Below are 20,153 nucleotides of genomic sequence, written 5' to 3'. Positions count from 1 at the left end.
CGCCATTCGACCTTATACGTTGACAGGATTGTGTGACGATTTTGTTCTTGGAAAGTATCGTTAGAACGGGATCAATGAAACTGCGTGGACGAGAAGGTCAACTGCTTAATGATTTTGCTCTTATTTTTTTGTTGGCAGGAAAGAAATGAAAAATTGGTTCGAACTTGCGTAATTGCGTATCGGGCTGGAGTAAGGAGTAATTTAATCTTGAACGTGTTACAGTTGAAGTGGACCAGAAAAAATTTATTTCAAAATAATACTCTCAAAGAGGATAGTTTTCAATAAACACAATTCTATTAACGGAATTATTAATGAAAACTAAACCTGATGATTGCGTTTATTTCAATGTTGCGGCATGACATATGCTGGCATGCGCACATATCGCAAAGTACCTAACAGCGCCATCTATTGGAACAGGAAGGAATTTAATATAACTTCGATAATATATTCATAAGTTTATTTGTATGTGGTTACAATAATTTTCATTGTAATTTTTATTGCTTAAATGTTTTGAAATAATAAAGAATTTAAATGAAAGCAAGTAGTTATCATACTTAGGTAACGCGCGAAAGATCAGTGCTTAGGTTCGAGCAACTCTTTTCTATCACATGTATTAATTTTCAGATTTATGTAAAAAATAATAAATCCTAAAACACTTAATATAAATTAGAGAAATGTAATTAAGGGAACGTAACGTTATCAAGGTAGTAAAAGGTAGTTCAAATCGTGGCCACAAGATGACACAATAGTGTTCCGCATGAAATTCATTTTTGTTCTATTACCGTAAATTAGTATACATATAGAGTACCGAGGAAAGGTGCGAGGGGAGTAAACACATTTCGAGCACCTTTCGCACGGATTAGTTATTACGTATATGTTTTATTGTGTGAGTTTGCTGTTCGTGTCGTTAAATTCCATGTGAAAGAAACTTAAATATCTCAATACTAGAACCCATACGCCCCTGTTACGGCATAGCGTAATCATAGCCATGGCGACTATTGCTTCGTCGCGGGTAGACGAACTCGTACAAACTGTTACCCTTCATAATCCTCGAAAATTGCTGTTTACGGGCTATATTTTACCCTTTGTGATATTACACGCTATCTGGATTTATAGTTGGATTTTTGTCTACGGAATTGACGAGTATTATGATGCAGGGTTAGTGGGTATAGCGGCTATCGGCGTATTACAAATTTTGATATGTTTGTGTTGCCAGTGGTCAGTGCATATACACACTTTTCTCAATTGTAGCTCGGTGAGTTGATTATCGTTTACCGTAATAACAGGTATATGAATTCAACAATTCGCACGTGCGAGTACGTTGTTCAATATGTTTCGTTAACGTGGCAGCCATTCGAACCGGCCTTCCGATCATTTGTGTCACATGGTTGTTTGGCGGGAAATTTTAAATTCGAAAGCGTGAAATAAATGTTGACGGACGTATAACGAGATGTTGAACATTGAAATCGTTTCAGGAAATAAATCCTTATAAAGCGAAAATAGCGAAAGTAGTTCCTACTCCAAACAATGGAAGTTCAGAACTTATTAAATTGCACCATTCTGAACAACAAGAACCATGGTTTATATTTCAAAAAACCAAGTATCACTGGAATCCTGATAAGAAAAGCTTTGAAGGCCTTCAGTTTCCAATTAATCATTCTGTCAAACATTATTGTGAATGGAATGGATACTTGGATGAAAAAGATATTACGGCAGCAGAGGATAAATATGGCAAGAATAAGTAAGAATATCTTTTATACTGTTGAAAAAATTATGATTATAGTTGCAAGTTAAACTATTTTCAATAATTCCTTGTTACTTTCACTTAGGTTGGATATGGTGGTACCAGAATTTAGGGAACTATTTAAAGAAAGAGCAATTGCACCATTCTTTGTTTTTCAAGTATTTTATGTAGCATTATGGTGCTTAGATAAGTATTGGTATTACAGTATTTCGACACTTATTATGCTCATTATGTTTGAATATACACTGGTACAACAACAACTTAAAAATATGGCTGAAATTAGGAAAATGGGAAATAAACCGTACATGATAATGGTTAGTGAATATTATAAGTAAAATTCGGTATATAAAAAATATTTTCAATAAAATTATGTTCATCAAAGGTCTATAGGAACAGAAGATGGCGTTCCATGTTCACCGATCAACTAGTTCCTGGTGACATTGTATCAATAACAAGATCTCAGAATGATAATTTAGTGCCATGTGACATGTTACTTTTAAGAGGACCTTGTGTAATTGATGAGAGTATGCTAACAGGTAAATAATCAACAGAGATATTGTATGTATTTAATGTATCACTTCTTTTACATGCTTTGATCACTAATGAATAGGAGAGTCAGTTCCTCAAATGAAAGAACCTATAGAAGATGTTGATGGACATAAGCAATTGGATATAGAAGGTGATGGTAAACTTCATGTACTTTTTGGAGGCACAAAAGTTGTGCAACATTCTCCACCCAGTAAAAGTATGCCTGGCCTTAAAGGTATTTAGGCAATAAATATTTGCTTCATTTATCGTATTACTACGAATATTTCACATATATACATGTGTAAAATTTCAGCTACTGATAATGGCTGTGTGGCTTACGTTTTACGTACCGGATTTTCAACATCACAGGGTAAACTTTTGAGGACAATACTGTTTGGGGTAAAACGCGTTACAGCTAACAATTTGGAAGCATTCGGCTTTATCTTATTTTTACTAGTATTTGCAATTGCTGCAGCATCATATGTATGGATTAAAGGTATACAATCTCTCACTGTCAATATTTGAAATTATACTTGTAAATTACTAATAATTTTTATTACCCTACAGCAAGTGAAGATCCTACACGAAATAGATATAAATTGTTCTTGGAGTGTACACTTATTCTGACATCAGTTATTCCTCCAGAATTGCCTATTGAGTTATCATTGGCTGTTAATACTTCATTATTAGCTCTATCAAAACTAGGTATTTACGAAGTATATGTAAATAATTTACATATTTGTTAATGATTTAAATAATATATATTTTTTCCGCAGGTGTATTTTGCACCGAACCTTTCAGGATACCGTTTGCGGGAAAAGTTGAAATATGTTGCTTCGATAAAACTGGTACTTTAACCAGTGACAATCTCGTAGTTGAGGGTATAGCAGGGATTCAGTAAGAATTAATTAATTTTCAAGATACTACAATGTATAAACACTTATATTAACGAATCATTCACTATTTAAGGGGAAAGCCTGATGTTATACAAATTTCTGATGCACCTATAGAAAGTATTCAAGTACTTGCAACGTGTCATTCTCTTGTACAATTGGACGATGGAATTGTTGGGGATCCTCTCGAAAAAGCTACGTTAAGGGCTATAAAATGGAACCTTACAAAAGGTATACTTTTCTTTTACTACACTTTATAATTTCTTGAATGACATTTTAACAACTTTAATTTAATATTAGCGGATTCCATGATACCCAGGAAAGGACAATCACCCGTCTTAAAAATAGTGCAAAGACATCACTTTTCTTCCGCGTTAAAACGGATGGCAGTCGTTGCTGGGTATACAACACCAGGATCATCAGAAATTAATTATATGACTACTGTAAAAGGTGCTCCTGAAGTTATCAAAACTATGGTGAGTACTAGCTTGTAAAAAACAGATTTTTTTTTTACTATAAAAACGTATGGAAAGTATTTTTATTTTCTTTTCAGTTGTCATCTGTGCCAGAAAATTATGATTCGACATATTTGTCACTTTCGCGCCGCGGAGCAAGGGTACTAGCCTTAGGATATCGAAAAATTTCTGGTTCTTTAACGTCGCAAGATTTAAGAGAGCTAACACGAGACGATTTAGAAAAAAATCTTATTTTTGCTGGATTTGTAATTATAAGTTGTCCACTTAAGCCTGATTCTGAAGCTGTCATTAAGGAGATCGTGCATTCTTCACATTCAGTAATTAATATTTCTTTTTATAACTTTTTTCATAAACAGCATAACGTTTTCACATTTCTCCTGTAGGTTGTTATGATTACGGGTGATAATCCTTTGACAGCTTGTCATGTTGGTCGTGAATTACACTTTACAAAGAAACCAGTTACGCTTATATTAACTTGTTATGATGGAGAGTGGTTATGGGAAAGCGTAGACAGAAAAATAAACTTACCTTTGGAAATGAAAAATGTTTCTGTGCGGCGTAATGAAATTTGGCGAGAGTACGCTCTTTGCGTAACAGGAGAGGTATGTTAAAGGATTAGAAATATTATACCGATGATTGCAATATATTATCATCTCGCATTATTTCCGTAATATAATTTTTAGGGTTTAACATACTTGAAAGATAATGCACGAGAGTTACTTCGTAAATTGTTACCGCATGTCGTCATCTTTGCAAGATGTGAACCAAAACAAAAAGAATTTATAATTGTCACTTTGCAAGATTTAGGATATACAACTCTGATGTGTGGAGACGGTACTAATGATGTTGGTGCTTTAAAACATGCTCAAGTTGGTTAGTAGAGATTCTTTATATAAAAGAAAGCCATAAATCATAGATATTCAATGCTCGACTTTGTTTAGGTGTCGCCATTCTATCGAGCCTATCTGATAGAATATCTACAGAAAAGCAAGATAATGCAAAACATGAAAGCTTGATCTCTAATTCGGCAGTGGTAAATGGTCCAAGATCAAATCCAAGAGTTCCTGCTAATGCTAGAGCAAAAATACAGAAAATTCTAAAAGAACTTGAAGAACAATCAGTAATAGTTAAGTTAGGAGATGCTTCAATTGCAGCACCTTTCACTAGCAAAATGTCTTCGATTCAGTGTAGTACGTTTCATTGTACACAATTTAAAACAATTTCTATATAATACATTCCACTAATCTTTATTTGATTGCAGTATGTCACGTTATAAAACAAGGACGATGCACTTTGGTTACCACTTTGCAGATGTTTAAAATTTTGGCACTTAACGCGTTGGGACTTGCATACAGTCAATCGGTTCTCTATTTAGATGGAATACACTTCAGTGATGCACAGGCTACGTTACAGGGTATTCTTCTGGCTATTTGCTTTTTATTTATTTCAAGGTCAAAACCATTGACTACATTATCTAAACAAAGACCTCTCCCAAATATTTTTAACTTATACACCATTGCCACGGTACTACTTCAATTTGCTGTGCATTTTGTCTCCCTTGTATATTTGGTAAGGGAAGCAACATTTTTATCTCCAAAGTAAGTAACAGAGCTAAAAGTAATTGTACAAATAAATTGAATTCAATTAATCAACATTAATTTTTTTTTGTTTAATTTACAAGGAGTGATAAATTAGCAGCTATACTAACTCCAAGTAGTAATGCAACCAATACAACTATGGTCTCGATTCCAAATTTGAATGACGAGGACGAACCTTTTGAACCAAATCTATTAAACAGTACGGTTTTCATTATTGTCATGGCGATCCAAATTTCTACATTCGCAATTAATTATCGGGTAAATTGCATAACTAAATGATACATATGATGTGAAAAATTATATATATATAATTTCAATTTGGTATCATCTTATTGCACAGGGTCAACCATATATGGAAAGTTTATTGCAGAATAAATCTTTATTATACTGCCTTATGGGCAGTAGTATTGTTATATTAGGACTAGCTTGTGGCTTTTTGCCCGAGTTAGCGACACTATTTGAAATTGTGGATTTCCCAAGTGATGTAAGTGGATATAAACATAACTAAGAGTTGTTAAAATTTATATAATTATTAACATTTTCATTTACTATATTTGTATATTGTTTTCTACTTATAGTTCCGCAGACTTCTTGTTCAAGTATTAATAGCAGATTTTGCCCTTGCCTATGTGGTTGACAGAGTTTGTTCATGGCTTTTTGGAGAAGGAAGATATCAAAAACTGTGATTAGTATACAATTTCTATGCTCCATCACTGTGAAAAATTGAATATAAAAGTTTATTTTCTTGTTTCACAAAGAATAAATTAATTTTGTTTATTATTAAATTTATATTCTATAAACTATGTTATTATTTTTCTTTTGTGAAATGCAATGGTTATAAAAGACTGACCAGTGTACAATTGGCAAGTCATTACTTAAAAACACTTAAGTTGTTGACTGCTCTGCATTAATAACCTTTGTTGTTTATTACAAACATTGATGATAATTCTTTGTGGAAGGAGAAAATTTTAAAAAATTGAGATATACATATGTATGTATATGAGTATGTGGTATGCATGTTTTAACGAGTGTAAGTGTTACCATACAAACTGAAATAGTAAAAAGAGCATGCTATGTGAGTGTGTACAAACGATAAGTAAATATTATATAATGTCACATTTATTATATACCAATCTTTAAAGACAATGTAAGTGTACCTTGAGAATCTGATTTATTGACATTTATAAAACAAACTCCTCTATTGTACCATAAAGGTATATACGAAACTAAGTATGAATACTATATAACAATGAAAAAGAAGTTATTACCAATAGAACAATTTTGAAATTTATGGTAAGAGCTTATATGTAGAATTTTATGACTGTTTATTGTGCTAAAGATTATTCTATTCTAGTAGAAATTGTTAACTTATAACTTCTGAATTTCGTATAATTAATGTTCTTTTTTTGTTTCAAAGCAACTCCCTTTATGAAAATCACAAGACATGCACATAATTTATAAATTAATCATATAGATTTCCGAAGTAAATGTAAATTAAGTTATCCTTAAATTTTTGAGTTAATACTTTTTGTTTATTTTTATATAATTTTCATGTACAATAGAATACAATTTAGAGTAATTATTCATACGAAGTAAAAAACTATATCAATATACTCATTTAGGATTTTTAAATTATAACATTCCAATTTTATTAGAACCTTGCATTTTTTAACAGGATTGTAGTACTTTTATTTGCTAAAAGTACGTGCGTTCGTATTCTGACGATAAGTAGTATATTATTATACTGTGAATGAACAAATCGAATGTTTTGTGTTAGGAAAAATAATACTAAAAGTTCAAAGATATTGTAATTTACCATACAATGATACAAATTTTTACAGCATTATTTTTTTTTTTAGATCGATAATCCCAAACGAAGGCTAATTGTATATTGTTGTCTTACGAGTGTTTGTAATTATCTATAATTATTACAATAAAATAATTTCTTGTAAATATTATATTCGCTTTTCATTGGAGTTTCATAAAGTTTACTTTTATCGATTAAATGTATTCCACGTTTTATACCTTCCTGCATTGTCAACCAATGATATACGAATATGTATAGAGACACCATGTGTTAACTGAGAACAAAGCAAAAAGCATAAGCGCGACACGAGAAGGCATATCCATTAAGAAGGGGAATACTTGTCAACATTCATGGTTAGGATATTTGTGAGATGTTATCATATTAATCTGAAATGGTAGAAGTAACTTAACACATCAATTGTATGCTTACCTAACACCATTTCATTAACGTTTGAAGCAACATGAAAACGTTTAGTGATTATTCTGATTCAATTGCTGTATGTAGCGACTCGACACAATATCCTCGATGGCGTTCGCGATTTTATTTCCGTAGCTTCTCTTGCTTATTTAAGAAGATTTCTTTGGCTCACCAACGTTGACTTTTAAGCGATGATATCAGGTTCAATTAGACTAACTACAAATTTAAATTTTCTGTTGCTTCTCGAACGAAGAGTTGGATGAGTTAGGCCTAGATTGAGGAAACCGGTTAGCTTCGTGTTGAGCCTCGAACTTCACCACAGTCCGTCGTTGGTCACGGCACACAGTTGTTCGTTACTACGTTATTTTCCTCGTTCGACTATATTCGTTCGCCTGGCGTTATTGCTTCGCGTATTTTTAAAAAATATTTCAATCGTGCGGGCCTTTCGCGTTACATGTGCATCGATACCACGTATTTTTTCGTCTAGATTTTCGCGGTCACGACGTTTTATGTCATTCATCGCGTCAAGAGAATGTGTTCGATTGTTTGATCGATCGTCTTGGAAATTTTCTCTCGGTATGTGAACTGGGACAAAAAAAAAGTGCACGCATGCAGGACCGTCAAAACAGTTTAATGATTTATACAGTAGCTTTGAATAAATTGTTACGTGATTAAATAGATGTCAATTTGAAATAATTGAGGAAGAAATAAACAACTTTATATCGCATTACTTTCTAGTGAAATATTTTCTGTACCACACGAGTACGAAACTGTTATTCGTTGTGTCACGGTTCATTCACAGCCTGTTGCTTAATGTGATAATTTTAATTAACCGTTTGTGTATATTCCGATTTTCTCTCAAAGCATTTTTCTTTTATGAAAGTTTACGTTAATTTTTGTACATATGCTGATTCAGGTGTAATTTTAGCGCTTCTTTTGTATCTCGAAACCAATGTGTGCACTTCATTGCTTAATTTCACGTTGGCTACGTCATTTCATGTATATCAATAAGTATGTATAATTAATTCCCTAACTAATTAATTATTAAAAAAGGAACGATTTCTACGATACAGCAGAAAGTAGTACGTTTAAACTAAAACAGTAAGAAAAAGGAACAAAGTTCAATTGCTTTCTAATATTGCTCTCTAGAGGTAAATTGCTTCGAGGAAAGTATCTGTTGAATAACGAGCCAGGGGGGAGAAGACCAGAGTCAATACAGAGGGAGGAATAAAAGGAGAGGAAACGCAATGTCAGTGCTGAATAATTAAAGTTACCTCTGTTTTTATGTCCTTACCGGTCGTCGATCAGGATCAATGTGACCGTGACAGAAATATAATTACCTTTTCCGTTAAAACGTGAGTCAATTGTGACCGGGATACTTATTGTTTTATAAACGTGCATCGAAGGCAGAAATTTAGACGTGCAATGCGACTACCAGTGGCCCGCTCATAGTTACTAAATATAAAGAATACTATTTATAAAACCGAACAGGTAGTAGGCGTTTATCAGCAATCGGTCTCTACTGCATCATCCTCCATTTCAGTCGGTAATATCATTTACTCAACCTTTACATATTCTTTTTTCTTTATGATAATAAGCTGCATGTAATTGCACGTTAGAAATAGCGGAAGAAAGCAATCAAAATATTATTACAACGTGTCAAAAAATGACGCGTAACATGCTATCGCGTAATTTAATTTTTTTTTTACTAGTTTTGTTCACCGACCTGATGTAATAAAGAGAACTTGACATTGTGAATCTTGAAAACTGCTTCTGTTATTTTATAAAGTGGCAAAGAATGACGTCACTGATATAAAATAAAGAAAATTCGAGGAGCAATTAGGATTCCCGTTTGCAAGAAAATGATACAAAACTTACAACGCTGACGTATCATGTTTGTGCGTGTTGCGTGCTGCGATACGCGATTATTGCTGCATTCCTGAAATGCTCTTTCATCAAGTCCCTCTACGTCTTGCACTTTGTTCTCTAATGGGGCTACTAAACTATGACTATTCGTATTACCCGGTGTACGATACATAGTCCGCATTCTCCGAGCAAAATTGATTTCTGCTTAGTTCTGACATCTATCACAGATCGGGTGGTACTAATACCATTGGCGCCAAATTCAAACGTCTATCGTTGTACAATGTTCGTTACATGTTTTAACAAATGTAATTACAGCAGTTCTAAGAACGTTTTTATCGAACAGAGAGTTTCTTTGTGCCACGAATTGGTTTATTATGGAACTAGCAATTATGTTAATTTTCCTACTGAAACGAGGGAACATAAAACACGCTTAAGTTGATGTTAGTAGAGTAACTATTGGAAAGTCGATGTTTTTATTCATAAAATAAAAAAGATAGGAAAACGAATTGTCTGGTACGACGTTATGCTCAGAAAGTGCAACGTTTAAGCAAGCTAACAAGCTTTATTGGTACACTAACAGCTGCGTGTGGCATTAGGGTCGCGTGTCAATTACCAATTACGAATATATACACACACTAAATACGCGTATTAATATAAGTCTCCTTTGTTAACTGATCAACAGCTACACGCTTCTCAAACTCCATTAACATTCTACACATCTACGCTGATAAATTTTTTTTCTTAAAAACAATTAACAAGTAACGACCAACAATACACCTCGTTCAAGAATCTCCTTAGAAAAAGTCTAATTCGCAAGATGCATCGTCGACAACAATGCTACATTGTGCCACGAATTCACTTATGAATAAAAATGATTCTCTCCAGTCGAATGGCGCAACGGGCAGAAAAGTAAATCCTCGTCGAAGATCCATTATGCGTATTATCGCAAGAGCTATTAAGCTTTCATCCGTGTTACTTGACTTCCATTACTTCTATTATCGGTGTTATCAAGCAAATCTGCCTTCATAAATCAGGTTTTCGCTCGGTTCCAGCTGATCCAGGGCCGGAATGCTGGAAACACAGGAGAGAGGATACTTTCATTGGGCAGATTGGCTCGTGTTCGCGTTGATGCTCACCGTATCTGCCGCCGCAGGATTATGGCATTACAGAAGGGCGCAGAAGTCGAGCACGGAAGATTATCTTCTAGGAGGAAAGAGTATGGCCCTCTTCCCCGTGTCCGCGTCCCTCATCGCCAGGTAGTAGTTCTCCCTTTTTTACTCGAATCTCTTTCTTCTAATTGCCGGTGAATTAAATCGCCGGAGATTTCATCGGCGCGACTTATCGACCATCGTCTTTGGTCTTTGGTTTTTGTTGCTTGTTTCAGTTTTATATCCGGCGTGACGATTCTTGGAACACCGGCTGAAATATACAACTTCGGCACCCAATACTGGATCACCATTATTTCGATATTATTCTCTGGTCTAGTGGTTGCCATAATTTATGCCCCAGTATTCGTTGCACTGGGATTAAATTCGGTTTACGAGGTAGGAAATAAAAACAAGAAAAGAAAGAAGCGTAGTTACCGAGGAAAATTAAGTTGAACTGACGTGTACATTCTCTATTCCCGCGACTTTGTTCCAGTATCTGGAGATAAGGTTCAATCGAGGCGTAAGGACCCTCATATCGTTGATCTTCGTTATTGACGTGGTAAGCAGAAAGCGGTGTCGACGAACTTCAAGCATGCCCCGGCTGGTTTTATCTAGATTTCCGGTGGCGTAAAGCCGGCTGGCATATAGATTAGAAACTTCGAAAAAAGTAATTCATCATTGTGTTTAATTCGACGGAAGATTATTTGCAACGAAGTCGTGTCACGCCACCCTATGTACAATGACACGAAACTTTAATTCGCTCCGCTCTTATCGACGCGTCGTTAGGTAAATGGTGAACGTTCCGAACAGTGTTTTGGTAGATTCCGCGTGCAAGCACACACACATACACACCTGTACCATAGCTGATGGCAATTTATTTAGCGCGATCACACACGATCCGAATATATCTTCTTTGAGAATAGTCGATTCGATGGTGAATTAATAATTTCGTAATAAACCAATTTCAGGTCCTTTACCAATCGATCGTGGTCTACGTTCCAGCTTTGGCGCTAAATCAAGGTATTACGTGGCCGTATTATTCATAGTAGAACATTAACCGGACACTACTAAAATCTCTGTGATTAATTACAGTGAGCGGTATTGATGTACATTTGATCGGGATCACTGTGTGCCTCGTGTGCATGTTCTACACCGTTCTGGTAAGTTTACGCTTTGAAAATTCATTAGGAGCGGTGTGTAAAATCGATCAATCGTAAATGAGACAACGTTTCGAAATAATTGTTCCCTTGTCGATTCTACACAATCGTTCACGACAATTCCTGACATACTAGTCGATTTTTCTTTGCTTCTACAGCCTAATCAGGTTTACATTGTTACGATGTTTGTTCGTATGTTAATAAGGGAAATATTCGGTCTCGCCTCGTTTCGCGAACATCTCGCTTCTTGTAAATATCGAACCGTGTGTGTGCGTGTTGTTTGCAATAGCACAAAAATTCTGGGATCACGTATTTGAAGTTAAAAATACTCGTGCACCGTGTGGCAAGGACACGTAGGTTCCACGGGCTATAAAACTTGCATATCCGCATGGTGTACCGTGCGAATGTTTTTACCGCCCTTCTTTCCCCTTGATAACAGTTTCATGAAGCGTCGATCCTTGCGAATTTTTCTTATTATCTTTCTATTTATAATTTTGCAGCAGAAGGAAACAGTTACATGGACAAATTAAATTAGTAAAAGTTATAAGATCCTTGTGCAAAATATAAGATGGTCTTCAAAAGACCTTGACAAGTTCATTGAAAAAAATACACATCCCACACACTTTTCGTTTACGAGAGCAATCACAGGTTGAGACTATACGCGTGTACCTTTTTCATTGCAAAAGAGATAATATCGGACGATAAAAAGACAAAAGGGTCGGAGTTATCGAGCATTTTCGTGATATCCGCAAACGTAGGGGGCAATGATTGTTGAACGTGGATCGTTATGAAGAACACGTTGTCGCGTTGAACGATCGTGACGAAGCGGATTCATCGTGGACGTTGAAGAGGAGTTAACAAGACGTATCACCGTCGATGAAAGCGGACGGCGACGGCGGTGGGTAAGGGCGGGCCAGAAGTCAAGCCGGGCTGACTCCGGGCTAGGTATACGCGAGCTAATTTTCCAAGGACGGCCGTTCGGCGAATTCTCCCGGGGATAGCTGGAGTTCCTCGGGCAGGAGGACGCCGTTGGCTGGTAGGAAACAATTTTCGGTGGACAATGCCGCGAAGAATCTCTCACGCGGACCCGGCTACTGGAAATGTTTATGGACGGAAACTGAAAGCTCGACAATGGCCCGGCGGAAACAATGGCGCGGAGCACGTCGAGTGCTCGTTCCCCGTAGTAGCGGATCACAAAGCCAGCGCCGAAGTGATTAATCGCATGCTCGCGCGCGCCTGTAATTATCCAAGCAATTTGTTGGAGCCCGCGAATTAATGAAAATTTATCGCGGCCCAGTGACTCTTTGGAAATTTGTTTATTATCGCTTACACCAGCTTTCGCGCGTTTACAAGCTTGTCCGTTTAACGATCCTGTCTGCTCCGGCTACTGTGTCTGACCTTCCTTTTTTTTGTCGGATTTTCTTCATTGTAACCAAACACTTTGGAGATTATCTGGAGAATAAGATATTTCTTTCGTAGATTCAAGTTGAACGATCGATAGGATAGAATTGAACGAACTAGCTAGTTAGTTGCGCTTGTTCATCGATATGGGAGGGTACATACGTGAAAGGTGGATTAATTAGAAAATGTGATTACTAGGGCGGTATCAGGGCAGTGGTTTGGACGGATGCGCTTCAGGTTGGAGTCATGATCGCCGCTGTTCTCACTGTTAGCGTACTGGGCACTTATCAAATTGGTACCGCTGAAATATGGAAGAGGTCACTGGATGCCAATAGAATTGAATTTTTGAAGTAAGGAGTGTTTCATATTACTCTAAGGTAGAGAACAAATTTCTTGTTACTTCATATTCTTTTTCTTTGTCCTATAGTTTCGATCCGTCTCCTTATACAAGACACACAGTGTGGACCGTGTTAATTGGTTCATGGCTCTACAGTACTGCTTACATAGCTGTAAACCAAACCATGGTGCAACGGTACAGGTCACTGAAGGATCTGAAAACGTCCAAACTGTAAGTGAGTACATCATTGATTATTGATACACTTTGTACAATGTAACGTATCATCTACGTGTGATTGTATCTATGATTTCAGATCATTAGCGATATTTACTATCAGTATTATGTTATTCATTTCACTATGCTGCTGGTCCGGTCTTGTCCTCATAGCCTGGTGGTCTCCGCCTAAGTGCGACCCTAGGGCTTCCGGTCTAATCACAGCCGACGATCAATTATTGCCCGCTTATGTGATGGAAATTGCGAGCCACTTACACGGAGTACCTGGTCTCTTCATAGCCGGGATTTTCGGAGCAGCTCTTAGGTAAGACCCTATAAACATCCTCTAATTGTTCTTGCAATTTTTCCAAAATCTCTCTGTACGTACCTTTCGCTTTAGCACCCTTTCCGTGGGCTTCAATTCAACATCAGTGGTGCTTCTGGAAGATTTCGTGAAGGGTTGCTTCGGTATGAAACTAAGCGATCGAACATCTACCATTTTTGTGAAATGTGTGGTTGTCATACTTGGTTCCACAGCTATGGGCTTGATATTCCTGGTTGAAAAATTGGGAGGAGTTTTAGTTGTGAGAATCCTTTCCAATTCATTTTTCTACATATGTACACCTAATAGTATTATCTTCTTATCGTATTATTTACATACAGATTACCGGAAGTCTAGCAGCCATTGCTGCTGGTACCTCTTTTGGAGTATTCACGCTAGGTATACTCATTCCATGGACAAATTCTAAGGTATCGAATTTTACATTTACTTACACATGTTCTTCGTCTTCCGTCTTTCGTTGAAATCACAACGGATAGGCATAAAAATTTCACCAGCTGTTCTTTCATCGATTAGGGTGCGTTCGTGGGTGCCATCACGGGATTCGTGATCGCAGGCTGGGCGAGTTTAGGTGCAAATTGGTCTATCGGTGCCGGGCTGCTGGTCCCTAAGAAACTTCCGGTGCCCCTCTCCCATTGCCCAGGCAATATCTCCGAAAGTTTCCTCAAGCAGTTTGATCGTCCGGAGTAAGTCAACCTTAGCCTCGGCTGTAATTATTAAGTCTTTCGTAATCAATTAAATCCTAAGTGGCTATTAGCGTCACCGTTCAGAGATCAAGACTCCCATCTGCAATTCGAGATAAATTGTTTCGTTACTTTACTTGAAATTGGAATAACCACACGAGTATTTTATGTAAAGATATGGATCTCCTTTTACTTGCAGCGAAGACAGCGTGTTTCCTCTTTATCGATTATCGTATCATTGGTTCACTGGTTTGGGTACGTTGATCGTCATCGTTGTGGGTAGCTTCATTAGTTGGTGGACTGGTCCCACCGATCCTTCTTCCATCGATAAAAGACTGCTTTCACCAATAATTCACTCGTAAGTTGATAATATTGTACATTTGTTACAGTTGAGAGATAAGAATATTATGAGATTTTGTATATCCTAGATTGTTGCCTAAACCTAAATATCAGAATGGCGTTAGTCCCGAAACCGTGAGCGCAAATGTCGAGCTAGCAACGACAACAAGACTTTTATTATCCGATTTAAAGAAGAAGAGGGTAATTGTTGTTGTAATTTTCAGTAATAATTTTTGTTTCTTTTTTTTTTAATCAATATTCTTTTGTACCTGTTGCAGAGAAGTCAAAATTTCCCTAATGGTTTCACAACATAGCCACGCATCGAGTTCTGCTATTAGTTCACTGAATATTTCCAGACAACGGAGTTAAACCATTGCTATGCGATTGGAAACGATGCTCTGTACACTTGAATCTCGAAAGCAAAACTTTCGCAGTTCCAAATCGAACACCGGTCGATCGTGAAATTTTTCATCGATCCTCCGTCGATACTAACTTAGGTCTCAATCATAGTATTCGCGTTCTACTCACCGACAATAGTTGTAGATCGACTGATAAAGTCGTAGACCGACTCGCACGAAAGACGCCAAACATATTTTTCTATACTCACATATCAAGATGCAGTTATTAGAGATATTTACGTATTGTTTTATAATTTTCAGAGGATTTAGGGAAGAATAAAATTTTTTACCATATTTTACTATATTCAACCAAGCTGCTTTTACATTGCTATCCTTCTCATCATATGTAAATCACTACTTCCTAAATCTACCATTGAAAATCCTATTTCCTTAACCCTTTCGTTATCGTTGACACTTTGAAAATTTAATTGGAGCTTTTTGGCCCACTTCCACCTTAATTTTAAAAGTGGTCAAACATGTACCGCAGCGAAAGGGCGAATAAAAGCGCAGAATCTTGGTTCCACAATGAAACGATGATTTCTAACGGGACAAGGCTACATCATAAATATAGCAAGGTGCATAAGAGACCGGTTGGACGGTGAGAAGGATGGGTTTTGGCGTTTCTATCAGCCGGCCGGGTCCGGTTGCTCCTCACACCGAGTTCTCTAACTGAGTTTGTTCGGTTTTCAAGCTTTAGTGATTCCCGACGGTGTCCGCCGTGCGGAAGGTGAGCGAGTCCACGGCGAAAGAGGGAAGAAGGAAGGTTGGAGAAAGACGGAGATAGGAGACGGAGGAGGCAAGGCCCCGGGATATTAGCCGGCTTGTTAAGGGAAAGCCCACGCCGTCAAACGTCCTTATTAAGGCCACGCAAATAGCTGCTACGCTTCTCCGCGTTCACCTCTTGACTCGGCTTCCCTGGAAATTCAATTTTCGCCTGGCCGAAACGCGTCTCGGTCAAAAGCGGCGTCCTCCGCGGTTCGATATTGTTCTCGCACAGGCCCGATCCTCGAGATCGATATCCACGCGTCGCCACAGTTTTTTTTCCCGCTGACGCTTCGTCGGATCGACACGCGGATTCGTCCTGCCGCTTCAATACCTGCGCTAAATGACGACAGGTGAATTGAAACGAACTCGCGGCGAGAAGGAAACGTGATTCGAAAACGGCGTCGACGAAGGTAAGTCGAATGTTTCTGTTGGAAACGTTTGATGGACAGGTATGAAAAGTGCTGTAAATGGTACCAGTTTATCAGAGTGGATATAGAGGTTTGGGAATGTAGATGTGACTTCTTGACATTTTCTGATCATTTCGCGGAGACTGTTTAAGCCCTGATGACCGAGGGTTTGAGACTGACCTTATTGTGATTTCATATGATTATGATTTTATAGCTGTTATTGACGGTAATGAAAAATGAAACTGAAAAATGATAAATTGACACGCCTGATTCGTTCAATAATAGAGGTATAGATAATGCGAATTAGTGTATCTCGTCACCAGCAATTGAAAATCGAACGACGCCAATTCGCATCTCCCGTCAACAATGTACCTAAGATCAATGAAAATCAGCCGACACTAATTCCACACGACTCGTCCCTGTTCGTCCGTCGATGCTTAACGATCCCCTCGCGTCTTTTTTTCCACTGATATCGCGGTACGAGTGTGAATGGCGTAGCCGCGAATCGCAACGCTGGTGCATGCGAAGGTTTCATTAAGAGGAGAGCGCGACACGTAGCGTCGTCGGAAAGAAAATTGCGAGTTGCGGAGGCCCGCGTGAGCGGGGCTTTATTAAGCGCGCTTCATGCGCGATTTGCATTCGTCTGGGTCGCTGATAGATTTGAAATTCCCACGTAGAACGTGCCGCGAGTTATATAGGGTCGAGAATTCGAATCGGGACGAATACCCCGCGACGCCTGGCGGAACGTACCTCTACGTAACCAGGCGTGATTGTGTCCACGAGCGTGTGTGTGTGTGGTGGAACAGAGACCGCGGAACGGGGATAAGGGATGTCGAGGGAACGGGTTGAAAGAGGAGGTATAGTTGGTAGAGAGAGGTTCATGGTTAGACGGAGAGGCACAGTGGACAGGAGAGAGAAAGCGGATTTAAGAAGAGGGAAAATGAAGCAGCGCCACGCGGTTGGGAAAAAGAACGCGAAAATCAAACGGGTGAAGAGCAGCGGTAACGACGGCTAGACGAGGGGGAGGGGTTGGATTTCTAAAAAAGGGAACAGGTAGAAGCGAGAACGTATGAATTTGCGAAATAGGGAAAGGTGGAAACCGGGTTAAACGAGATACAGGATCCAGCTATACATATCGCGTGGTTTGAAAGGAAGATGGAAACATGAGATGGACGAAAGTCCGTGCCGGGGCTAGCCGAAAGAAATCGCGGAAACCTTCGAAGAGCAAAACGTCTCGCTAGGGAAGAATGTTGAATAGAGGGATGCAGGATAGATAAAAGACGTTAAATGGAAGGCAAAACATGGAAGGCTGCGCGTTGAGATAGAAAAGAGTACCGAATTTCCTGTGTGTGTATGAGGGTGGGGTATCGCATTAGGAAAGAGTAAAAGCGAATAAAATAGAAGATTACGTGTGCGGCGAGAAAGCCGGTGGAAAATTAGAGCGGGATACAGGACGTGTGGAAGAAACGTGCGGGCAAGAAATACGTCGAGTTCGAACTGGTCGACGAGGATGGAGTTTTCATAGGAGTAGAGGAGAGAAAATCGTTCTGGAAAGTCGGTGGAAAAGAGAGACGAGCCGCGGTGAGGAAAGGAGAGGGCGAAAGCTCGGGGATGAACGAGAGAGGCACGGCACAGGCGGCTCTGGGGGTGGTGGCGGTGAATGAGGGTTGGAACGAGCGAGATACAGAGACTGGCTGGTGGATAGAGACGGACAGAGAGAGGTCGTGGCGGCTTGAATGGGGCTAGTTTGAGATAGTTAGCGGGCCTTCAGAGGCACAATCGGCCGCGATTGGCGGGCCTACAATCACACGTCGCATTATATGTCCATCAGCGCGGCGGATCTTGCAAATACGTTAGCGCGTGAGCCAACGAGTTACCGTCCGCAAAAATCTTCAATTCAAACCGTCGCCGCTGCGGATACACCAGTCTGTCTCTCCTGTGGTCAGCTGCTTGTGAGACTCTTAGACGTGTTGCGTAATTCCTTCTGGCATGTCGCTATCTTAAAAGAAAAAAAAAAAGGATAAAGTATTCGTTTATACCGAGAGCTACGGTGAAACGAATCGAAGGGTGTTTTAAACGAACGAACAATCTTAGAAGATCCCCTAAATTTCTGCACAGTCTGTGTGTACACAAACCGCGGACTTCAATTGGAAGGGTAGGACAAATAGTAAGCGATATTAAGTGAAGGCACATCTGCTAGGCAATACGCGATTAGACGCAGAAGCACCGGGGCAAATATTGTCTTTTCTAATCTGCCGTTAGAGTCGCACTATCTTGGTATTACCATGGGATAGGATCGAATTCTTCGAGAGTTAATTGGCTCCTGGCTAGGGATTTCGCGCGAAGATTCCGGACGCAAAGACAAACGGGAATGGTCATAACCCTTAGTTCTGTTTACCTAGGGGTAGAGTTACATTCAAAGGATGTACTCCGGAACTGTTATCTGATGATAAACGAGCCGGCTACGCCTTCTATGAAAGCTTTTCCGTATTAATGCACGCGTATAATTCATTGCGTATTACAATCTGTAACATACGAGGTGTATCAAATTTTATTCTACCCTAGATCAAATTATATCAGATTCATAGTACAATAGAATGTTTACATTTGACGTTATCTTCTTTCAACGAAGATTTTTCATTTGAAAAGAAATCAAATATGATCAGAGAGCATTTCCAGTCGAAATTGAACTATTTCAAACGTCCTGTAGATGGAGGTAGGATGTCCGTGAAGCTGCAGAGGTCCTCAATATAAATAGGCATGATTATTCGAAACCTCAGATCAAACGTACCTGGAGGAACAGCAGCGGGCGACTGACGGAATAACTAATTTATCAATTCTTCGCTTCGGTTGGCTCCGATACCTATGGCTATATTTGCGAACTCGTGCAAACAGACCTTCGAACTCTCAGGGTATGTTGTCGCGTCGTCGTCGTTGTATTTGGCTACGGAAGATCTCCAGAAAGCTACGGGTTCCGATGTTAACCTACGAAATTACGTATTCTTGTATTTATTCCGTCTGAATCTTTTTTTTTTTCTTTTTTCTCCTTCCCCCAATACGTTCATTTGCAAATTACGTTATATTTCGTCCGCGAACGACTATTAAAATAATTACAACTCGTAGAGATGTTTCATAATTTGTATATATTATTATTTTAATAAGCGTGGATTGAAATTTGCACGTTTTTCGATTGAAAAAGGGTTTTCAAGGAACGCCACTCGAGGCATAAAAGCGCGATACCCAAGCGTGTACACAGAGTTTAATGCGGGACGAGAGACAGGAAAATCGGCGTATTCGGCGAAAAAAAAAGGAAAAGCGGGAAAAAAAAGTAACAAAAATGGACAGCGCCAGTAATGATGCCAATTAATGCAGATCGAGTGGCGCCCTCCTGGATTGTAGCGGGCTTGCGTACCGAAATATTGTTCGCGATACGCAGCATCGTTAGAATAAAAATGTTGCGCGCTGAACGTGACGTATTAGCCGGCCGGGTAAGTCATAAAGGTGCATAATTACCGGTATAGAGGCGTTCGATAAATTGTAACGAAGATAGAGCGCGATACACACTTGGTGAAAGGAGCGTGTGTTTTTTAAAGGGAGTCGTTTCGCTAATTGAAGAAAATTGCACACACGAAAAGG

At 38.6% G+C, this 20,153-nt stretch overlaps 2 protein-coding genes across 2 annotated transcripts; both read left to right on the top strand.

The window, feature by feature from the left end:
- The first annotated feature begins 988 nt into the window (after positions 1 to 988).
- On the top strand, positions 989 to 5,925 carry LOC108576401 (manganese-transporting ATPase 13A1). Its single transcript, XM_017939390.1, has 18 exons — positions 989 to 1,255; positions 1,476 to 1,741; positions 1,830 to 2,058; positions 2,127 to 2,280; positions 2,355 to 2,507; positions 2,586 to 2,768; positions 2,840 to 2,977; positions 3,049 to 3,169; positions 3,242 to 3,396; positions 3,466 to 3,641; positions 3,719 to 3,958; positions 4,025 to 4,243; positions 4,325 to 4,514; positions 4,583 to 4,831; positions 4,903 to 5,239; positions 5,323 to 5,497; positions 5,580 to 5,723; positions 5,818 to 5,925. Exons 1-18 carry the CDS (start codon positions 989 to 991, stop codon positions 5,923 to 5,925), a joined length of 3,504 nt encoding a protein of 1,167 aa, XP_017794879.1.
- Positions 5,926 to 7,702: 1,777 nt separating this feature from the next.
- On the top strand, positions 7,703 to 15,527 carry LOC108576406 (sodium-coupled monocarboxylate transporter 1-like). Its single transcript, XM_017939395.1, has 15 exons — positions 7,703 to 8,039; positions 10,382 to 10,585; positions 10,714 to 10,873; positions 10,971 to 11,036; positions 11,446 to 11,497; positions 11,570 to 11,637; positions 13,234 to 13,385; positions 13,463 to 13,603; positions 13,686 to 13,910; positions 13,986 to 14,169; positions 14,249 to 14,335; positions 14,442 to 14,611; positions 14,808 to 14,966; positions 15,037 to 15,148; positions 15,226 to 15,527. The coding sequence occupies exons 2-15, from the start codon at positions 10,398 to 10,400 to the stop codon at positions 15,259 to 15,261; spliced, it is 1,800 nt and encodes a 599-aa protein (XP_017794884.1). The 5' UTR covers positions 7,703 to 8,039; positions 10,382 to 10,397; the 3' UTR covers positions 15,262 to 15,527.
- Positions 15,528 to 20,153: the final 4,626 nt, after the last annotated feature.

Source organism: Habropoda laboriosa, unplaced genomic scaffold, assembly GCF_001263275.1.
Source record: "Habropoda laboriosa isolate 0110345459 unplaced genomic scaffold, ASM126327v1 scaffold291, whole genome shotgun sequence".
NCBI lineage: Eukaryota > Metazoa > Arthropoda > Insecta > Hymenoptera > Apidae > Habropoda > Habropoda laboriosa.
The sequence above is the reverse complement of the archived record's forward strand: the minus strand, read 5'-3'. Positions and strand labels throughout refer to the sequence as shown.